The sequence below is a fragment of the Urocitellus parryii genome, chromosome 3, assembly GCF_045843805.1.
Source record: "Urocitellus parryii isolate mUroPar1 chromosome 3, mUroPar1.hap1, whole genome shotgun sequence".
NCBI lineage: Eukaryota > Metazoa > Chordata > Mammalia > Rodentia > Sciuridae > Urocitellus > Urocitellus parryii.
Window position 1 is genome coordinate 174,399,528 of NC_135533.1, and position 23,479 is coordinate 174,423,006.

The window sequence follows — 23,479 nt, forward strand, 5'->3', positions numbered from 1 at the left end:
ATACTTATTTGAGACAAAAGAAGCTTTAAGTCCAAAACAGTAAAAGAAGGCAAAGATGGTCATTAAACAGTAGTAAAGAGATCAACTCATCAAAAGGATATGACAATTATAAATATACATGCACTCAAGATGAGGGTACCTAATTATATAAAGCAATCTTTAAGAGATCTGAAGGGAGACACAGATTGTAACACAATATGCAGGGGATTTCAATATCCCACTTTCAACATTGGACAGATTATCCAAACAGAAAATCAATAAAGAAACAATAAACCTGAATGATACTTTAGACCAAATAGAGCTAACTGATATATATAGGACATTCTATCCAATAGCAACAATACACATAAAACATTCTCCAGTATGGATCATATTAGGCTACGAAACAAGCCTTAAGAAATTTAACAAGATCAAAATCATATCAAGTGGAAGCTGGGGTTGTGGCTCAGTAGCAGAGTGCTTGCCTAGCAAGTGTGAGGTACTGGGTTTGATTCTCAGCACCGCATATAAATAAATGAACATAATAAAGGTCCATCATCATTTTTTAAAAAATAAGAGTTTTACAAGACCTTTAAAGAAGAACTAATACCAATAATCTTCAATCTATTTCAGGAAATAGAAAAAAGAGAGAGTACTTCCAAATTTATTCTACGAGGCCAACATCACCCTGATTCCAAAACCAGATAAAGACACTTCAAAGAAAGAAAACATCAGACCAATTTCTCTAATGAATATAGATGCAAAAATCCTCAATAAAATTCTGGCAAATTGGATACAAAACATATCAAAGAGATTGTGCACCATGATCAAGTGGGATTCATCCCTGGGATGCAAGGCTGGTTCAATATACGGAAATCAATAAATGTAATTCACCACATCAATAGACTTAAAGATAAGAACCATATGATCATCTCGATAGACGTAGAAAAAGCATTTGACAAAATACAGCATCCCTTTATGTTCAAAACACTAGAAAAACTAGGGATAACAGGAACTTACCTCAACATTGTAAAAGCTATCTTGGCTAAGCCTCAGGCCAGCATCATTCTAAATGGAGAAAAATTGAAGGTATTCCCTCTAAAATCTGGAATAAGACAGGGATGCCCTCTCTCACCACTTTTATTCAACATAGTTCTGGAAGCACTAGCCAGAGCAATTAGACAGATGAAAGAAATTAAAAGTATAACTATAGGAAAAAAAGAATTTAAACTAGCACTTTTTGCTGATGATATGATCCTATACTTAGCAGACCCAAAAGGTTCTACCAAGAAACTTCTAGAACTAGTAAATGAATTCAGCAAAGTGGCAGGATATAAAATCAACACTCATAAATCAAAGGCATTCCTGTATATCAGTGACAAATCCTCTGAAATGGAAATGAGGAAAACTATCCCATTCACAATATTCTCAAAAAAAAAAAATACTTGGGAATCAACTTAACAAAAGAGGTGAAAGATCTATTCAACGAAAACTACAGAACCCTAAAGAGAGAAATAGAAGAAGACCTTAGAAGATAGAAAGATATACCTTGCTCATGGATAGGCAGAATTAATATTATTAAAATGGCCATATTACCAAAAGCACTTTACAGATTCAATGTGATTCCAATCAAAATCCCAATGGCATTCCTTGCAGAAATAGAAAAAGCAATTATGAAATTCATCTGGAAAAATAAGAGACCCAGAATTATCTAAAGCAATTCTAAGCAGGAAGAGTGAAACAGGTGGTATCTCTATACCAGATCTTAAACTATACTACAGAGCAATAGTAACAAAAACAGCATGGTACTGGCACCAAAACAGGCTAATAGTCCAATGTACAGAATAGAGGACACAGAGACCAACCCACAAAATTACAACTACCTTATATTAGACAAAGATGCTAAAAGCATGCAATGGAGAAAGAATAGCATCTTCAAAAAATGGTGCTGGGAAAACTGGAAATCCATATGCAACAAAATGAAATTGAATCCCTTTCTCTCACCATGCACAAAAGTTAACTCAAAATGGATCAAGGATCTAGGAATCAAACCAGAGACTCTGCATCTAACAGAAGAAAAAATTGGCCCTAATCTCCATCATGTGGGGTCAGACCCCAAATTCCTTAATAAGACACCTATAGCACAAGAGTTAAAACCAACAACAAATGGGATGAATTCAAACTAAAAAGTTTTTTCTCAGCAAGAGAAATAATATGTGAGGTGAATAGGGAACCTACATCCTGGGAACAAATTTTTACCTCTCACACATCAGATAGAGCTCTAATCTCTAGGGTATACAAAGAACTCAAAAAGTTAAACAACAAAAAAACAAATAATCCAATCAACAAATGGGCCAAGGACCTGAACAGACACTTCTCAGAGGAGGATATACAATCAATCAACAAATATACGAAAAAATGCTCACCATCTCTAACAATCAGAGACATGCAAATTAAAACTACTCTAAGATACCATCTCACTCCAGTAAGAATGGCAGCCATTATGAAGTAAAACAACAAGTGCTGGCGAGGATGTGGGGAAAAAGGAACACCCATACATTGCTGGTGGGACTGCAAATTGGTGCAGCCAATTTGGAAAGCAATATGGAGATTCCTTAGAAAGCTAGGAATGGAACCACCATTTGACCCAGCTATTCTTCTTCTTGGACTATACTCAAAAGACCTAAAAACAGCATACCATAGGGACACAGCCACATCAATGTTTATAGTAGCACAATTCACAATAGCTAGACTGTGGAACCAACCTAGATGCTCTTCAATGGATGAATGGATAAAAAAAAAATGTGGCATATATACACGACGGAATATTACTCAGCACTAAAAAAAAAAGAAGATCATGGCATTTGCAGGGAAATGGATAGCATTAGAGCATATTATGCTAAGTGAAGTTAGCCAATCCCTAAAAAACAAATGCCGAATGTCTTCTCTGATATAAGGGGGGTATCTCAAAATGGAGTAGGGAGGAAGAGCATGAGAAGAAGATTATCACTAAATAGGGAAAAGAGGTGGGAGGGAAAGGGAGGGAGAAGGGGAATTGCACGGAAGATGGAAGGAGACCCTCATCGTTATACAGAAAACATGTATGACGATGTAAGGAAAAAGAAAAAAAAAGAAGTGTGTCACATTAGATTGGGTAGAGAGAAGCCAGGGGAGGGGAGGGGAAAAGGGAAAGGAAGTACAGCAGAATAAAATGGACATTATTATTGGTGTGTGTGTGTGTGTGTGTGTATATATATATATACACATACATATATATATATACACATACATATATATATATTAGTGACTGCATGACAAATGTGATTCTGCAACCTGTACACTCAGAAAAATGAGTCTGATTCAAATGTATGATATGTCAAGATCATTGTACTGTCATGTATAACTAATTAAAACAAATAAAAAAATTTTTAAATCATATCAAGCATCTTTTCTAACCATACTGTTATGAAAAAAGAAATCAAAATCAAGAGAAATCATGGAAAATTAACAAATGTTTATTGAAATTGAACAATATTATATTGTATGCATATACAAATATGATATAATGAATCTAACCATTACGTATAATTAAAGTGCATCAAAAATTTAGAAAAAATAAATTAAGCAATATGTTCCTAAACAATTATTCTTCAAGGAAGAAAATTTAAAAATATCTTGAGACAAATGAAAATGAAAACACAACAAATCAAACTCTTACAGCAAAAGCAAGTCTAAGAGGGAACTTTATAGCAGTAAACACTTGCAACAAAAGAAGAAGGAGAACTGCGCCCAGTGGAACATGTCTCTAATCCCTGAGGCTCAGGGAGCTGAGGTAGGAGGATCATAAATTCAAATCCAGGCTCAGCACTTTGGTCAGACCCTAAGCAACTTAGTGTGAATTTGTCTCAAAATAAATAGGGCTGGAATGGTTAAGCCCCTCTGATTTCAATTCCTGGTATCAAAAAAAAAAAAAAGCCTAATGTTATGCCTTAGGAAAAGGGAAAAGAAAGAAAGAAAGAAGAAGCTGAAAAAACTAAAACTAAGCTCAGGGTTAGAAGGAAAAAGGAAATAACAAAAAATTGTAGCAGAAATAAATAAGTAAATACTTTAAAAATATATAAAATATCAACAAGATTGAGTTGGTTTTTCAAAAAGCCATACAATGATACAAAGCTTGCTTTATATGTAACAAAGTCCTAGGTTCAATTCCCAACATTGTAAAAATAAGCATAAATAAATAAATAAAACAGACAAAAATTTTAACTATATTAAAAAGAGAAAATTCAAATAAAATTAAAAATGAAAGAACAGATATAACTTCTAACACAAATACAAAGAAGGCAACTGTGAACAATTATATGACAAAAAAATTGAATAACCTAGAAACATATAACCTACCCAGGCTGTACCATGAATAAAATAGAAATTTAAACAGAGCAATAATGTATAACAGCATCCCATCAAAGAAAAGCCCAGGACCAGATAGTTTCATGGCTAAATTCTCACCATTTAAGGAATAATTAACAACAAATCCTTCTCAAATTATTTTCTGTAAAAATTAAAGAGTAGGGAACACTTGCAAACTCATTTCACAAGGCTGGTATCACTCTGACCAAAATGAGACAAAGATACTACAAGAAAACTAAAGTATAAGTTAATATATTGATAATCATAAATTTTTAACAAAAACTAGCAAACCATATTTAACTATACATTAATGCAGTACATTCACCATGATCAAGTGAGAATTCTCTCTGAAAAGCAAGGCTGTCTCAACATATGACAATCAATAAGTGTGATTCACCATATTAACAGAATGAAGGGCAGAAACCATAAGATGATCTCAATAGATCAAGAAAAAGCATTTGAAAAATTCAAATTCTTTAAGACTCAACAAATAAGGTAGAAAAGGAATGTTCCTCCTTACAATAAAGGCTACATATGACAAACTGATAGCTAACATTATACTCAACAGTGAAAAGTTGAAGACTTTTCCTCTAAGATCAGTAATAAGATAAGGATGCCCACATTCACCACTTTTATTCAATATAGTACTGGAAGACCCAACCAGAGCTATTTAGAAAGATAAACAAAAGACATCTCAATAAGAAAAAATGAAGTGAAATTGTGTTTCCTGATGCCATGATCTCATATACAGAAAATCCTAAAGACTATACAAAGAATATCATAATTGATAAACACATTCAGTAAAGTTTCGTGATATAAAATCAACATATAAAAATCAGTGGTGTTCCTTTTATCTTTAGTAAAGATGAAAATGCATGCTTTTTAAAATCTTCACTTTCCCAAAGTATTAAAGTATTAAGATGTTTCTCAAAACCAAAAAAATCAGTGGTATTCTTAAACATTTAAAAAATTTGATTATAAATTTTAAAGTTTTGGGGCTGGGGCTGTAGCTCAGTGGTAGAGAAAGCACTTGCCTCACTTGGGTGAGGCACTGGGTTCAATCTTCAGAACCACATACAAAATAAATAAATAAAATAAAGTTTTAAAAAAATTTAAAAGCTTAATTTACAATAGTAAATGAAATAGTAAAAGAAAAAATTACTGATAAGTACATTTTATTATATTTATTGATGCATTATACTTTTACATAATGGTAGGATTAGTGGTAACATACATATTTGTACATGCAGACAATATAACAATATAATTGGGCCTATCTCATTCTCCGGTATTACTCCTTTCTCCTCCTCCTTCCCCTGGCTCCTTTCCTGTTCTCTACCAATCTCCCTTCATTTTTCATGAAATACTCCATCTACTTTTCTTTTCCTTCTTCCTCTCTAACTCCCAAAAATGAGAGAAAATATTTGACCCTTGACTTTCTTTTTTTTTTTTGTTATTTGATCTTTAATGTAGCTAATGGAACAAATTGAATTTCTTTTTTTTTTTATTGGTCGTTCATAACATTACATAGTTCTTAATACATCATATTACACGGTTTGATTCACGTGGATTATGAACTCCCCCTTTTACCCCGTATACAAATTGCTGTATCACATCAGTTTCCCTTCCATTGATTGACATATTGCCTTTCTAGTGTCTGATGTATTCTGATGTCTGTCCTATTCTCTACTATCCCCCCTCCCCTCCCCTCCCCTCCCCTTTTCTCTCTCTACCCCTTCTACTGTAAATCATTTCTTCCATTTGTATTATCTTGTCTTACCCCTCCTTTCCTCTTGTATGACATTTTGTATATCCCTGAGGATTGCCTTCCATTTCCATGCAATTTCCCTTCTCACTCCCTTTCCCTCCCACCTCTCATCCCTGTTTAATGTAAATCTTCTTCTCAAGCTCTTCGTCCCTACCCTGTCCTTGTTTGCTCCCCTTATATCAAAGGAGTCATTTGGTATTTGTTTTTTAAAGATTGACTAGCTTCACTTAGCATAATCTGCTCTAATGCCATCCATTTCCCTCCAAATTCTATGATTTTGTCATTTTTTAATGCAGAGTAATACTCCATAGTATATAAATGCCACATTTTTTTTATCCATTCATCTATTGAAGGGCATCTAGGCTGGTTCCACAGTCTTGCTATCGTGAATTGAGCTGCTATGAACATCGATGTAGCAGTGTCCCTGTAGCATGCTCTTGTTAGGGCTTTAGGAAATAGACCGAGAAGGGGAATAGCTGGGTCGAATGGTGGTTCCATTCCCAGCTTTCCAAGAAATCTCCATACTGCTTTCCAAATTGGCTGCACCAATTTGCAGTCCCACCAGCAATGAACAAGAGTGCCCTTTTCCCCGCATCCTCTCCAGCACTTATTGTTGTTTGACTTCCTAATGGCTGCCAGTCTTACTGGAGTGAGATGGTATCTTAGGGTAGTTTTGATTTGCATTTCTCTGACTGCTAGCGATGGTGAGCATTTTTTCATGTACGTGTTGATTGATTGTATGTCCTCCTCTGAGAAGTGTCTGTTCAGGTCCTTGGCCCATTTATTTATTGGGTTATTTGTTATCTTATTGTCTAATTTTTTGAGTTCTTTGTATATTCTGGTTATTAGGGCTCTATCTGAAGTGTGTGGAGTAAAGATTTGTTCCCAGGATGTAGGCTCCCTGTTTATCTCTCTTATTGTTTCTTTTGCTGAGAAAAAACTTTTTAGTTTGAGTAAGTCCCATTTGTTGATTCTATTTGTTAACTCTAGCGCTATGGGTGTCCTATTGAGGAATTTGGAGCCCGATCCCACAGCGTGTAGATCATAACCAACTTTTTCTTCTATCAGATGCCATGTCTCTGATTTAATATCAAGCTCCTTGATCCATTTTGAGTTAACTTTTGTGCACGGCGAGAGATAGGGATTCAGATTCATTTTGGTGCAAATGGATTTCCAGTTTTCCCAGCACCATTTGTTGAAGATGCTATCCTTCCTCCATTGCATGCTTTTAGCCCCTTTATCAAAAATAAGATAGTTGTAGTTTTGTGGATTGGTTACTGTGTCCTCTATTCTGTACCATTGGTCCACCCGCCTGTTTTGGTACCAGTACCATGCTGTTTTGGTTACTATTGCTCTGTAGTATAGTTTGAAGTCTGGTATCGCTATTCCACCTGATTCACACTTCCTGCTTAGTATTGTTTTTGCTATTCTGGGTCTTTTATTATTCCATATGAATTTCATGATTCTTTTATCGATTTCTATAAGATATGCTGTTGGGATTTTGATTGGCATTGCATTGAACTTATATAGGACTTTTGGTAATATCGCCATTTTGATGATGTTAGTTCTGCCTATCCATGAGCAGGGTATATTTTTCCATCTTCTAAGGTCTTCTTCTATGTCTTTCTTTAGGGTTCTGTAATTTTCATTGTATAAATCTTTCACCTCTTTTGTTAGGTTGATTCCAAGTATTTTATTTTTTGGGGGGATATTGTGAATGGAGTAGTTGTCCTCATTTCCGTTTCAGAGGATTTGTCGCTCATATACAGGAATGCCTTTGATTTATGCATGTTGATCTTATATCCTGCCACTTTGCTGAATTCATTTATTAGCTCTAATAGCTTCTTTGTGGACCCTTTTGGGTCTGCTAGGTATAGAATCATATCATCTGCAAATAGTAATAATTTAAGTTCTTCTTTTCCTATTTTTATGCCTTTAATTTCTTTCGTCTGCCTAATTGCTCTGGCCAGTGTTTCGAGGACTATGTTGAACAGAAGTGGTGAGAGAGGGCATCCCTGTCTTGTACCAGATCTTAGAGGGAATGCCTTCAATTTTTCTCCATTCAGAATGATGCTGGCCTGTGGCTTATCATAGATTGCTTTTACAATGTTGAGGTATGATCCAGTTATCCCTAATTTTTCTAGAGTTTTGAACATAAAGGGATGCTGTACTTTGTCGAAAGCTTTTTCTGCATCTATCGAGATGATCATATGGTTCTTGTTTTTAAGTCTATTGATGTGGTGGATAACATTTATTGATTTCCGTATATTGAACCAACCTTGCATACCAGGGATGAATCCTACTTGATCATGGTGTATAATTTTTTTGATATGTATTTGAATCCAATTCGCCAGAATTTTATTGAGGATTTTTGCATCAAGGTTCATTAGAGATATTGGTCTGTAGTTTTCTTTCTTTGAAGTGTCTTTGTCTGGTTTCGGAATCAGGGTGATGTTGGCCTCGTAGAATGAATTTGGAAGTTCTCCCTCTTTTTCTATTTCCTGAAATAGCTTGAAAAGTATTGGTGTTAGTTCCTCTTTAAAGGTTTTGTAAAACTCTGCTGTATACCCATCCGGTCCTGGGCTTTTCTTAGTTGGTAGTCTTTTGATGGTTTCTTCTATTTCCTCTATTGTTATTGGTCTGTTTAGGTTGTCTATATCCTCCTGGCTCAATCTGGGCAGATCATAAGACTCAAGGAATTTATCTATGCCTTCACTATCTTCTATTTTATTGGAGTATAAGGATTCAAAGTACTTTCTTATTATCTTCTGTATTTCTGAAGTGTCTGTTGTGATATTGCCTTTTTCATCCCGTATGCTAGTAATTTGGGTTCTCTCTCTTCTTCTCTTCGTTAGCATGGCTAAGGGTCTGTCAATTTTATTTATTTTTTCAAAGAACCAGCTTTTAGTTTTGTCAATTTTTTCAATTGTTTCTTTTGTTTCAATTTCATTAATTTCATCTCTGATTTTAATTATTTCTTGCCTTCTACTTATTTTGCTGTTGTTTTGCTCTTCTTTTTCTAGGATTTTGAGAGGAAGTATGAGATCATTTATTTGTTGGTTTTTTCTTTTTTTTGAGGAATGAACTCCAAGCAATGAATTTTCCTCTTAGAACTGCTTTCAATGTGTCCCATAGATTCCGATATGTTGTGTCTGTGTTTTCATTTAACTCTAGGAATTTTTTAATTTCCTCCTTGATGTCTTCTAAAACCCATTGATCACTCAGCAACCTATTGTTCATTCTCCAGGTGATGCTTGATTTTTCCTTTCTTCTTTTATCATTGATTTTCAGTTTCATTCCATTATGATCAGACAAGATGCATGGTATTATCTCTACCTCTTTGTATTGTGTAAGAGTTGCCCTGTGACATAGTATATGGTCTATTTTTGAGAAGGTTCCATGTGCTGCTGAGAAAAAAGTGTAGCAACTTGATGTTGGGTGGTATAGTCTATATATGTCAATTAAGTCTAGGTTGTTAATTGTGTTATTGAGTTCTATAGTTTCCTTATTTAACTTTTGTTTGGAAGATCTGTCCAGTGGTGAGAGAGGTGTGTTGAAGTCTCCCATGATTATTGTATGGTGGTCTATTAGACTCTTGAACTTGAGAAGAGTTTGCTTGATAAACACGGCTGCACCATTATTTGGGGCATATATATTTATGATTGTTATGTCTTGTTGGTGTATGGTTCCCTTGAGCAGTATGAAGTGTCCTTCTTTATCCCTTTTGATTAGCTTTGGCTTGAAATCTATTTTATTAGATATGAGTATGGACACTCCTGCTTGTTTCCGTGGTCCATATGAGTGATATGATTTTTCCCAACCTTTCACCTTCAGTCTATGTACATCTTTTCCTATCAAATGCGTCTCCTGTAGACAGCATATTGTTGGGTCTTGTTTTGTGATCCATTCTACTAGCCTGTGTCTCTTAATTGGTGAGTTTAAGCCATTAACATTTAGGGTTATTATTGAGATATGGTTTGTTCTTCTATCCATATTTGTTTATTGATGTTACTAAACCTGATTTGTTATCCTCTTTGACTACTTTCCCCCCTTTACTGTCCTACCTCCCATTGTTGGTTATCAATGTTATTTTCCATTTCCTCTTCCTGTAATGTTTTGCCAAGGATTTTTTGAAGAGATGGTTTTCTAGCTGCGAATTCTTTTAACTTTTGTTTATCGTGAAAGGTTTTAATTTCATCTTCTAATCTGAAGATTAATTTCGCCGGATACACGATTCTTGGTTGGAATCCATTTTCTTTAAGCGTTTGAAATATGTTATTCCAGGATCTTCTAGCTTTTAGAGTCTGTGTTGAGAGATCAGCTGTTATCCTGATTGGTTTACCCCTAAATGTAATCTGCTTCCTTTCCCTTGTAGCTTTTAAAATTCTCTCCTTATTCTGTATGTTGGACATCTTCATTATAATGTGTCTAGGTGTGGATCTCTTATGATTTTGCATATTCGGCGTCCTGTAGGCTTCTAGGATTTGGGATTCTGTCTCATTCTTCAAGTCTGGGAAGTTTTCTTGTATTATTTCACTGAATAGATTGCTTAATCCTTTGGTTTGGAGCTCTGTGCCTTCCTGTATCCCAATGACTCTTAAGTTTGGTCTTTTGATATTATCCCATAGCTCTTGAATGTTCTGCTCATGGTTTCTTAGTAGACTTGCTGAGCTATCTATGTTCTTTTCAAGTTGAAATATTCTGTCTTCATTGTCTGATGTTCTATCTTCTAAGTGATCAACTCTGCTGGTAGTATTCTCAATTGAGTTTTTAAGTTGGTTTATTGTTTCCTGCATCTCTAGTATTTCTATTTGTTTGTTTTTTATTACCTCTATCTCCCTGTGAAATTGATCTTTTACTTCCTGGATTTGTTTGTCAATATGATCTTTCATTGTCTGATTTTGCTGTCTCATGTCTTCCTTGAGACTCCAGATCATCTGAAGCATGTATGTCCTGAGCTCTCTATCTGACATTCCATCTGTTGCAGCTATTACCTCTTCTAAAGTTGAGTTGACCTGCATTGCCTGTGGTCCTTTCTTTCCTTGTCGTTTCATACTGCTGGCGTTTCTTTCTGCTTGGTGAAATTGTTGTGTCTTTGATATTTTCCCCCTCTATTTAATTATATTGCTCTTGTATAGTTGAAAAATCACCCTTTCAGGGCAGGTAGTGGCTGTGATCCTCCTCCAATTAGTGTGATACTGGGGAGGAGAGATATTAGAAGGGGAGGGAAGAAGTCACTAAAGAGAATGAGTGTAGGCAGGTAGAATTCAAGGAAGGTGGAATAGGAAAATTGAAAGAAGTGAGAAGACAAAAGAAAAAAAATGAAAAGAAAGAAAGAAGAAACGAAAAAAAATAAAAATTTAAAACCAAAAAAAAAAAGAAAAAATTTTATAATGATAGTAAAAAAATGGAAATTAAAGTTTAAAAAATAATAGTAATACTAATAAAATAAAAAGAATTTAAAAAAATTGAAACCATTAATAGGAACGTTAAAGAACAACAACTACATCAACAACAAAAAGTGAAAATAAAAAAAAATACTAATAATAATCATTAAAAAAAATAATAATAATAATAAATGCAGTCATATAGCTCGATTAACTTCTCATCCAGTTGGTGGAGCTATGCCCACTGGGCCAGGCTTTTCTTCTTGATAGGTGGGAACCAATCACTGTGCCTCAGCTCTTCTTCCCAGACTGTGTGGGTCTCTAATCCTGAGTGCCTAGGGCCTTCTCTTGTGGTTCCTCAAGCCAGGCCCCGCTCACCTGTGACACTCACCACAATACTGACTACACGCCAGGTCTGCTGCTCCTGGGAGCCCTGTTTTCATGGGTGCCTGGGCATACCCTTTCTGTTTGCCTCCCTCAGACCCTAAGTTTGTAGGGCTTGGGGCTGAGGGCCCCCAGCGAATTTGTTTGCCCTCAGGTAGCAGCAACTCCCCTGATAGCTGGTGCAAGGGACCTGTTGTCAGCACTGGTGATAGCAATAGCTGGGAGTCCTGCGCCGCTAGTCCTGCGTCACTCCTGATTCCCTGGGTCTGGCTGTGGTGCTCAGTTGGCTTTTACCTCTTTGAGTTCAGGCGGGCCGACTAGTTATTTCAGCGGGATCATTAGTGTTGAGTCCATGAAGCAGGCGAACCTGAGCTAGAATGCAGCCAATTCGGGCTCGGTGTGTTCTGAGAAGGCTAGACCGTTCGCCTGGGGTCCACTTCAGCTCAACCGTGCCTAGTGGTCCTGAGCGAACAGTATTTTGACAGTTTACTTCTCCCTATGCCCGTGCAGCTGAAGGGGTTAGAGACTTGATCTCTCCGCGTCCGCCGCCATGTTGGATCATTTAGATTTTAAATTGTCACTCATCTTATCAGCTGTTCCATTTTACTCGGCAGCTCACTCTCGCGGTTAAGAGTCTGTTCTAAGGTGCTCCGCGGAAAGCGGTGGCGGCAGCGGCGGTGGCTGCAGCGGCGGCGGCGGTGGCGGCAAAGCTGTGGCCTTCGGGACCCCCGTGGAGGGGGTGCGGGCTGGGGGAGGGGAGGCAGCGCCTCGGGGCCCGCGCGGTCCGGGTACTGGGCACGCGAGAGAGCGGGTGGGGTGGGGGAAAGAGATTGAGATCTAGATTTAGGGAGTGAGCGTGGGAGGAGAGATGGCGGGGGAGAAGCGAAGCGGAGAGGCGGAGAGGGGAGTGAGAAGGGGCCCAGGGAGCCCGGCAGCTCGGGGGCTGCAGCCTTACTGCTCAAGCTGAAGTCGTGGCGGATTCACTCCATCTAGGCCCTTTTCTTGACACGGTGCTGAATCCTTGTCGACAGATCTCCTTTAATGATCTTTACTTCTTCTTTTAAGAAGCAGCAACATACGCTGCGGCGGCAGTGGCGCGGAGCACAGAGCGGCTCACTCATTCCCCGCCGCCATCTCTCCCCAACCGAATTTCAAGTTTTGATAGTTGATGAGCACACACAACTTTCCTTGTACCCAGTTGTCCAATGACAACATTTGAAACAAACAAACAAATATATATATGAGCTCATTTAGCAAATTTTAAAACATTATCTGCCATTTTAGGAGCCAAAAAAAGAGACCCTTGACTTTCTGAGCTTGGCTTCTTTCACTTACCATAATGTTCTCAAATTTCCTACAAATGCCATAATTTTATTCTTCTTTATGGCTGAATGAAACTCCATGAAGTATATATAACAATTTTCTTTATCCTTTTATCCATTGATGGACATTCTAGGCTGGTTCCATAGTTTGGCTATTGTGAATTGTGTTGCTGTAAACATGAGTATGCATGTGTCTCTATATTATGCTGACTTTAATTCTTTTGAATAAATACCAAAGAGTGCTATAGAGGATCATATGGTGGTTCCATTCCTAGCCTTTTGAGGAACATCCACACTGCTTTTCATAGTGGTTGTACTAATTTACAACCTTACCAAGAGTACGAAAGTGTTTCTTTTTCTCTACAAACTTTCCAGAATTTATTAGTTTATATTCTTGACTAATGCATTCTAACTGGAGTGAGATAAAATCTCAGTGTAGTTTTGATTTGCATTTTCCTAATTGCTAATGATGTTGAACATTTTTTTCATATATTTATTGACCATTTGTACTTATTCTTTTGAGAAGTGTCTGTTTAATTCATTAGCCTATTTGTTAATTGGGTTGTTCTTTTGGAATTAAATTTTCTGAGTTCTTTATATGTTCTTAATCCTCTGTCAGAAGAGTAGCTAGCAAAGATTTTCTCCCATTCTGTAGATTTTCTCTTCACATTCTTATTTGTTTCCTTCACTGTGCAGAAGCTTTTTAATTTGACACTATACCATTTATTAACTTTTGGCAGTATTTCCTGAGTCTTAGGGACCCTAGTGGAGAAAGGTGCTGCCTGTTCCTATATGTTGGAATATTGGCCCTATATTTTTGTCTAGGAATTGCATAGTTTCTGGTGTAATTCTTAGGTTTTTGATCCATTCTGAGTTGACTTTTTGAGTAAATTTTACCATGTGAGTGAGATATCTGTATATTGAACATATAAAACATTGATGAAAGAAATTGAAGATGATATAAATGAATAAAAAAAGATGGCCAATGTTCATAGATTGTAAGAATTAACACTGTCAAAATGTCCGTACTATTCAAAATGATCTTCAGATGAAAGGTAAGTCATTATTAAAATTCCAATTTTGTTCTTACAGAAATAGAAAAAAAATCCTGAAATTCATACCCAAATAGCCAGAGCAATGTTGACCAAAAAGAACAAAATTGGGTACTGGATTTAAAACAAATTACAAAGCTATGGAAATCAAAACATCATGGTCTTGTTATTTGTCCACTGGGATAGGAAAGAGAACCCAGAAATAAATGCATATACCTATAGTCAACTGACTTTGACAAAGGCACCAAGAATACACACTTTTCAATAAATGTTGTTGGTACAACTGGCTATACACATCAAAAGAATGAAAATGGAACCTTACATCATCCACTATATAAGGATCAACTCAAAATGAATTGAAAACCTAAATGTAAAATCTGAAATGTACAAAACAAGTAGAAGAAAATATAGGGGGGAAAGCCCAATGACAATTAGCCTAGGCAGAAATTTCTTAGATCTGACCCTGAAAGCACAGGCAATGAAAACAAAAATAGAAAAATGGGATTTCATCACATTTAGAAACTTCTTCAAGCAAAAGAGGACACAAGTAGGGCTAGAGATGTGGCTCAAATGGTACCACACTCACTTAGCATGCGTGAGGCACTGGGTTCGATTCTCAGCACCACATAAAAATAAAGGTGTGTGTCCACCTAAAACTAAAAAATAAATATTAAAAAAATAGGACACAAGTCATGGAAAGGGAAAGAAATGCTTAGAAATTATACATTGGATAAGAGCTACTACCCTAAATATTCAAAAACAAAAAGAAAAACCCATTTAATAATGACCACAGAAATTAAATAGAATTTTCTCAAAAGAAGACTTAGAAACAGCCTACAGATATTTTTTTTAAATTTTAATTTTAAATTTTGTAAAAATACTCAACATCTCTAGTCATCAGAGAAATGCAAACTAGGACCAGAAGGAGCTATCGCCTCATACCTTTTAGATTGACTATTATAAAAAACACACAAAATATTGGCGAGAACATGGAAAAAGGGGAACTCATACACTATTGGAAGTATTTTAAAATAGCACATCCATTTTGGAAAACAGTATGATACTTCCTCAAAAATTTAAAAATAGATCTACCATATGATCAAGCAATCCCGCTATTGGATATAGCTGAAGGAATTGAAATCAATTATACTTAAAAAGATGTCTGTACTCCCATGTTCATTGCATCATTATTCATAATAGCCAAGATATGGAAACTATGTAAGTGAATAGGTTTTTAAAACATGGTATATTAACACAATGGAATATTATTCAGCCTTAAAAAAACAGGAAACTCTCATTCATGAAAACATGGATGAGCCTAGAAGACATTATGTTAAGTGAAATAAGCCAGGTACAGAGAGGCATATACCATATGATCTCCCTTATTTGTAGAATCTAAAAAAGTCAAACTCAGAGAAGTAGAGAGTTAAGTTGGTGGTTACTAGTGCCTAAGGGCAGGAGCAGGTGGAGAGGGAAAGAAAAGTCAAAGTTGAATAGGAGGAATAAATTCTGATGTGCTATTACACAGCAAGGTGATTATAGTTAATAATAATGTATTGTACATTTCAAAATATCTAAGAGAGGGTTTTAAATGTTCTCACCATAAAGAAATGATAAAAATACAAGGTGATGAATACACAAATTTACTTGAATTGGTGATCTCACAGTGTATAAATGTATCAAAACAACACCATAAATATAAGCAATTATTATTTTTCAACTAAAATTTAAAGCTTAATAAAATTTGATATAATTCAAGATATACAACATGATGATTGATATAAATACATAATTGTGTGATAGTTAACAAACTAATTAACACGTCCATCACAACCCATCATTACCATTTATCTGGTAGAGGGGAAGATTGCTTCCTTTAGGAAAAAGGTCAGTACATTAGTTAAACTTGAGAAATAAACCCTTACTATGTTAACTATAGGGTGTTTTACTACTTTCATTTCTGCTTGAAAAAAATATACAACAAAGGGTTGGGGTTGTGGCTCAGTGATAGAGCACTTGCCTAGCATGTGTGAGGCCCTGGGTTTGATCCCCAGCACCATATAAAAATAAATAAACAAAATAAAGTATTGTGTCCATCTACAACTAAAATTTAAAATATATATACACACACACACACACAACACTAAGTATTATAGTATGTATGCTAGAAGGTATTATTAATCTCAAGATAGGAAATTAAAGATTTATTCTCTTAAAAAGAACATTACCTTTGACTTAAATTTTAAATATGTTAAATCTGGTAACATATAACAGAAGGTAACAAAATTTACTTATCCTAATTAAAGTGGTTAAATAGACTACCATCCTCCAAACAGAGTAATTTCATTACTTTAATAAAACTCTGTGAACAACTGAGTAATCAGTTGAATTTGTTGTGCAAAGCAAGTCATTCACACAGGTTCACTTACATTATAGTCAGCTTCAGGAAGTTTAACACCAGGAAATAAGTCACTAGTTATGCCATTAAATAAAGGTATGTCATGTGACAGAAACTTTGGTTCATTCACATCTTTAATTGATCGAAGAAGCTAAAATCACAAAAAAGGACAAAATAAGTTAATTGCCTACATTTATTGTTCCATTCCACCCCTCTAACCAAAAGTTTATTTTACATTTCTCCATGGAATTCCCACAGTGAAAAAAATAAAAATAATTCTATGCTTATCAAGCCAAAAGGTCCTTGTATTCATATAAATAATAATAAACATAACCCAAAACTATAATTTCAACCCCACATAAAAAGACTTGAAGCAACACCTGCCTTACTTGCCTCTGCATAGTTCCTGACTGATCTCACTAAAAAACTTTTCTACTGAAAATTTCACAGTATATTTAGATGTATATAAATATTTAATACTTACCAATACATCTTCATTTTCATTTGGATATTTTAGTTTTAGGTTTCCAGCAGCCACTAAAACTGCTTTTACTGCTCGCATTCCATAGTCATAATGAAATTGCGATGAGAGCTGCTCTGAGCAAAGTCTGTAAGTCATTACTATCTTCACAGACAGAGGTTTTGCATTCAAAAATCCATAGGAGTAGAGGGAAATTTCTGCTATAAGGGCATAGTTTGGAACCATCATAGCCACTGTTCTAAAAAGAACCTGGAGTGTATAATAAATGAAATATTTACATAATATAAGCCATTTTAAAAACTAGTTATAAGCATTCAAAGAAAATGTGTTGATATTCAAGTTTATTGCCCCATAGCAACACAGTTTCATAAAAATATTAAAGTGCTACTGAAAAAACAATTATAGTTTATGTGCTTAGTATCTTTTGTATGTCTAAAAAAATTTTTAGAAGCATACCTTATATCAAATGGAGTCAAAATGGAAATGACAGATACATGGGAAGAATTTTAATATTTTGAATATTGTGCTATTATTTGTGATTAACAAACTTAAAACTTTAACAAATATTACCTTAAGGTTGTCTGGCAATTCAGAACGCCCTGCATAGCCAGGATTCATGGTAATAGCTACAAAACAGTTTGGATTGAGCTTAAGTTCTGTCCCTTCAAAAACAAACACTTCCAACTTCTGTTGAATGGCTCTCTGAATGCAAAGGATCTGTTGAGCTACCACTGACAACACCTCCAACTCAATTCGATTAAATTCATCAAAGCAAGCCCAAGCACCAGAAGAAGCCAATCCTTTAAAGAACTAAGGGAAAAAAAAGAAAAATAGAGGTGATTTTTCTTGGGAAATGTCATCAATATATGTTTTTTTCTTCTTGGTACCAAGAATTGAACCCAGTAATGCTTAATCACTGAGATATACCCCCACCCTTTTCAATATTTTATTTAGAGACAGGGTCTTACTATTTTGCTTTAGAGCCTTGCTAAGTTTTTGAGGCTAGCTTTGAACTTGTGATCCTTCTGCCTCAGCCTCTTGAGCCACTGGGCTTACAGGAGTGTGCCACTGTGCATGGCAGAAATGTCACCAATTATTAAAACAAATGTTTAACCTTTTGAGTAAAAGTTGAAAGCTCAGTTTGATAAAAGTCCCAAGAATAAAAACAATGTTTTTAGCTCTAAAGCCAACATTCAAGAAATGCTTAACCCACACTGCGATAGTATTTATATAAGTCTGCTTCAGTTTATCCAGTTAGACTTAAAGCTATAAAGTTTGGAACATTTAATATTACCAACTCAGTAAATGAATCACCTTTCCCATTGCTAGATAATCTAGCCCATCTGAACAGTTGAATACCACACACTGTACAGCAAGAGCTTTAGCCAAGTCCTTGGTAGTTTCAGTTTTTCCTGTGCCTGCTGGTCCCTCTGGAGCACCTCCAAGGTTTAAATAGAAGGCACCTATCTGAAAAGGAAAATATATATGAAAAGGAAACTATGCATCACCGAAAACAAACAAACAAATAGATAATTGCTTACCAAATGGATTTATTTTTAGTTGTAGCTTCAGAGAAGCTGGTTATATATTTTATTGTTGTTACTTTTATTTATTTATTTTTGTACCAGGGATTGAACCCAGGGGTGCTTTATCACTGAACCACATCCCCAGCCCTTTTTTATTTTATTTTGAGAAAGGGTCTCACTAAGTTGCTGAGGGCCTTGCTACATTGTTGAGGCTGGCTTTCAACTATGCTTCTCCCACCTCAGCCTCCGGAGCCACTGGGATTAGAGGAACATGCTACCATGCCCATTGTGTTCAGTTACTTTTTAGCATAGAAGTTTCTGGTTGCAAAAAGTAAAAGCAGCTTAAAATACCCAAAGAAGAATGAAAATGCGTCAAAATCTTGTTTTCTAATATTTCATATGTAGCCATCTGCCTTTAAAAACAAAGAACATCTAGCTTTGAAGGGGTAAAATTAGTTCAAAAAGGTTTTAATTAGAAGTTATGGAGATGACTTTAGAAGACAATAGTGACACATTCTAGATGGTCAGTTGAAGAGGACAGTCACCTGAAGTGAGTACTGTTTGAAAGAGAAACAAATGAACTATTCTACAAATTTTGGCCATGATTTGCCTGGCTGTTGTCTTCTGTTCTCCATACGTTCTCCATTTTCTCCATGCCCATAGCACTGTTCTATACTTCTCTTACCAGTTCTATTGTTTTTTTGCCTTGTAATGTTATTACATACACTCTTTTTCTCATAAATTAGTATTTAAGCTCCTTAAGTAAACATCAGCAATATCTGAATTATTTCTGGGTCTTTACATTAATTAGAACAGCAACTAGAAATTTTTAGCATAGAAATTACAGCCTGTTCTAATTATGAAATTTGTTTCACAAAAATCACCACAAGAGTTTGTGAAACTTAACTCCTTTTAGAAAAAAATAGGGTTAAAGGATCAAGATTGTAAATTTGGGTGTACAGGGGAAATAAAAGAACCCTGTCCTTTCCATTTAATTTTGCTATAAACCTAAAACTGCTCTAAAAAGTGCAGTCTATTTTTAAAATAAATCTATAAAAATGATAAACATTTTCACATTTACCAAAAAACCAACAGAGATAGCTAAGTAAATAAAGTCAATATCAAAGATATTATACTTGTTTTAAATTTATAGTGAATGTTATACTGTTAGTGTTCATTAACTTAATTTCTGGGAACCTTGGCCTCTCCCCTCAACTTCAAGAAAATACTTACAAGTATGTTCTTTTTATTTTATTTATTTTGATTGTACGCCTATTATTTTCTCTTTTATTTATTTATTTTTGGTTTTAGTTCATAAATTGTGATGCTTTCTTTGTTCTTAGGAATTCACGATTGAGTTGCTATTTTCTTTTTTTAAAATTAGTTACACATGACAGAACAATGATCTAGACATATCATACATTTGCATCATATGGGATATAATTTCTTATTTTTCTGAGTGTACAGGTTGCAGAATTACATTGGTCATGCAGTCACGTATATACTCACAGCAATAATAATGCCTATTTTATTCAGGTAGCTTGCTGAAAAACAGAGGGTTTGGTGAAAGGCTTTATCATAGAAATTACAGCCTGTTCTAATATCATAGATATTATCTAATATCATAGACCCTTTAGAATCTCATCCAAATCCCCCTTTATCAGGTCATTACATTCAGCTCCCATTTGCTGTGAAATCTTGGTTGCAAATAGCTCAGAGTTGCTTTTTTCTCCTAAGAACTGTCCTCAACTTGCTCTCCTCTTAGAACTACCTCATCAGCAAATACTGGAAAGCTTACTCATTCCTTTGTCAAAGAGGTGACTAACCAATGACAATAAAGGGGTACAAAAGCCAGATCTTATTACCTTAAAGTAAAGTAACTCATGTCATTTATGCCTCAAAGCTCCCCTTGAGATCCTGTTACAACTATCCATTGCTCAAACCACTTCTTCATTTAATTTTTCCCCAGCCCCAAACTGTTGCCCTCATTTCCTTACAGATTTTTACTGAGAGCATTCCCTAAGAAATAAATCATTTGCACAAGTATCTTTATTTCTTCTCTGCTTCTAGAGAACTCAATAGAAGACGCCTTCATTTCACTTACTCACATAAGTGGATTGGTATTGCTTGATGTTCCTCTTCAATTCCCAGGTTGGGTTGCCAGATTTAGCACAGAAAAATCTGAAATGCCTAATTAAATTTATATTTCAGATAAATAATAAATAATTTATTAGTATTACAAAAGTATGTCCCTTGCAATATTGAGGACATACTAAAAAAATTACAGTCATGCATCATATAATGATGTTTCAGTCAATGGTGGACTACATAGATGATGATATATACAACACACTTTAGATAAACTATACCATCTAGTTTTGTGAAGGCATATTCTGATTTTTGCATGATAAAATCACCTAATGATGCATTTCTCAGAATATATCTCTATCATTAAGTGACACATGACTGTCTTTGTTATTTGTTTTAAATTCAGAGTTAACCTGGGAGTAAACCTGGCAACCATATTCCCAGGGTTTTAACAGTCATTGTTCTATCTTCCATAGCTTCACAACTAAGCACAGGCCTAACTAAGCGTCATCCCCTACATTTAAGCTCTGTCCTTCCTATTGAGTCGCACTAAGTTGGAGTTCCAGTACCCAAAGGTACTTTTCTCATCTTTCTCTCATCTCTCCCAGTATCCCACTATAAAAATTAATACTATTTTGTGAAGCTTTGGCTTTATTTTCATATTTTCAGTCCTTCCCTTTTTCTAATTATTCACAATGGAAGAGACTCACAACTTCTATACATTAGAATAAAAACATTCTTGTATGCTACAAAAGTACCCAGAAGTAATTATTTATTGCCATAATTTCACATAAAGAAAATTTGGGATCAGGAAGGGATAATTGTATTCAACTACTACCAGTAAAACAATAAATGAAGAGAGCCATATTAAATTTAGCCAAGAAAATTTGACACCTCACTGAAAAGTAATTTTAATGTATGGATTAAAATAATTTAAATGCAGGCCAGGTGTAGTGGCACACATCTGTAATATCAGTGGCTCAGGAGGCTGAAAGAGGAGAATCACAAGTTCAAAGCCAGCCTTAGCAACACTGAGGCGCTAAGCAACTCAATGAGACCCTGTCTCTAAATAAAATACAAAATAGGACTGGGGATGTGGCTCAGTGGTGGAGTACCCCTAAATTCAATCCCCAGTACCAAAAAAAAAAATTAAATGCATACCAATGTTCTGTAACACCTGTCAGTTAGAGGAGTAATGACAAGTCGAGGTGAGTTACCAAGATATTCATAAGCATATTTTACATCACAATTAATGATACGAACTCGAGCATTCTCATATTCCCAATAATAACGAAGCTGAGCAAGCCACTGGAAATCTGTATCATGTGAGACACCTAGAAAGAATAAAACACATAATCCTTAAATGAAAATAATTCGAAAAATAGTATTTTATCAGCAAATATCAAACAATTCACGTTTTCCAACTTTTCATAGAAAAGATCATGCAATTCTGTTGAAAAAGACATACAGTAATAAATCTTTACTCCGGAAAGCTATAAATATTTTTAACTTTAATATTAAAGGAAAAAGTCGGCCTGGGGTTGTGGCTCAGTGGCAGAGTGCTTGCCTCGCATATATGAAGCACTGGGTTCAATCCTCAGCACGATGTAAAAATAAATGAATAAAATAAAGATTAAAAAATTATGTTCATCTACAACTAAAAAAAGATTTTTAAAAATATTAAAGGAAGAGGGGCTGGGTTATGGCTCAGCAGTAGACCACTCGCCTAGCACGGGCAAGGACCTGGGTTCGATCCTCAGCACCACATAAAAACATATAAATAAAACAAAGTATTATGTCTAACTACAACTAAAAATAAATATTTTTTAAAAATATTAAAGGAAGAAGTCACAAACCTGTTTCAATCATGTCCATGACCACATCTCTAGCATGGACATCAATTGTAACTAATGCCCCCAGAGTGATCCTGATCTGCTTAGACAATTTTCCTCTTACCAGCTCTACAATATCATTTAGTTGATTCTGGAGTTCCATATAGTACTTCTTTAATCCCTACAAAATAATAAAACAATTTAATGGATTTTATATGCATTACCTAAATCTATATTTTATATATTTATTCATTTACAAAAGAATTATGACTTCATAATCTATCCCATATAGAAATACATTATAGGGCTGGGGTTACAGCTCAGTGTTAGAGCACTTGCCTAGCATGGATAAGGCACTAGGTTTGATCCTCAGGACCACATAAAAATAAATAAGATAAAGGTATTGTGTATACCTACAACTAAAAAAAAAAGTTAAAAAAAAAAGAAATACATTATAGAGTGGATTTTCTCTAAACTAAACCCAGTAAAAAGAATAAGTTTTCTAAGAATTATATAATTTTAATACTATATACAGAAATTTAGGGAAGTATTGCCTTTGCAAAGAATAGACAAACAGCCAGGGGCAGTGATTATAGGTGCAGGCCTGCAATCCCAGCAATTTATGAGGCTGAGGCAAGAAGATTGCAAGTCCAAGGCCAGCCTGGGCAACTTAGTGAGAACTTGCCTTAAAATAAAGAAATGCTGACAATGTAGGTTAGTGGTAGAGCACCCTTGGGTTTATTTCTTAGTACTGAAAAGAGACAGAGAGAGAGAAAGAGACAGAGAGAGAGACAGAGAGAGAGACAGAGAGAGAGAGAGGGAGAGGGAGAGGGAGGGAGGGAGGGAGGGAGGAGA

At 35.3% G+C, this 23,479-nt stretch overlaps 1 protein-coding gene across 1 annotated transcript in view; it reads right to left on the minus strand.

Annotated features, from left to right (window-relative positions):
* Positions 1-23,479, minus strand: part of Dnah12 (dynein axonemal heavy chain 12) — a 262,207-nt gene that overhangs the window by 159,218 nt on the left and 79,510 nt on the right. Inside the window, exons 23-28 of the mRNA XM_077795643.1 lie at positions 22,649-22,805; positions 21,954-22,126; positions 18,493-18,645; positions 17,749-17,988; positions 17,182-17,427; positions 16,729-16,848 (exon numbers count right to left, since the gene is read on the minus strand). Coding sequence (XP_077651769.1) covers positions 16,729-16,848; positions 17,182-17,427; positions 17,749-17,988; positions 18,493-18,645; positions 21,954-22,126; positions 22,649-22,805 — 1,089 coding nt within the window. The remainder of the gene's footprint in view (positions 1-16,728; positions 16,849-17,181; positions 17,428-17,748; positions 17,989-18,492; positions 18,646-21,953; positions 22,127-22,648; positions 22,806-23,479) is intronic.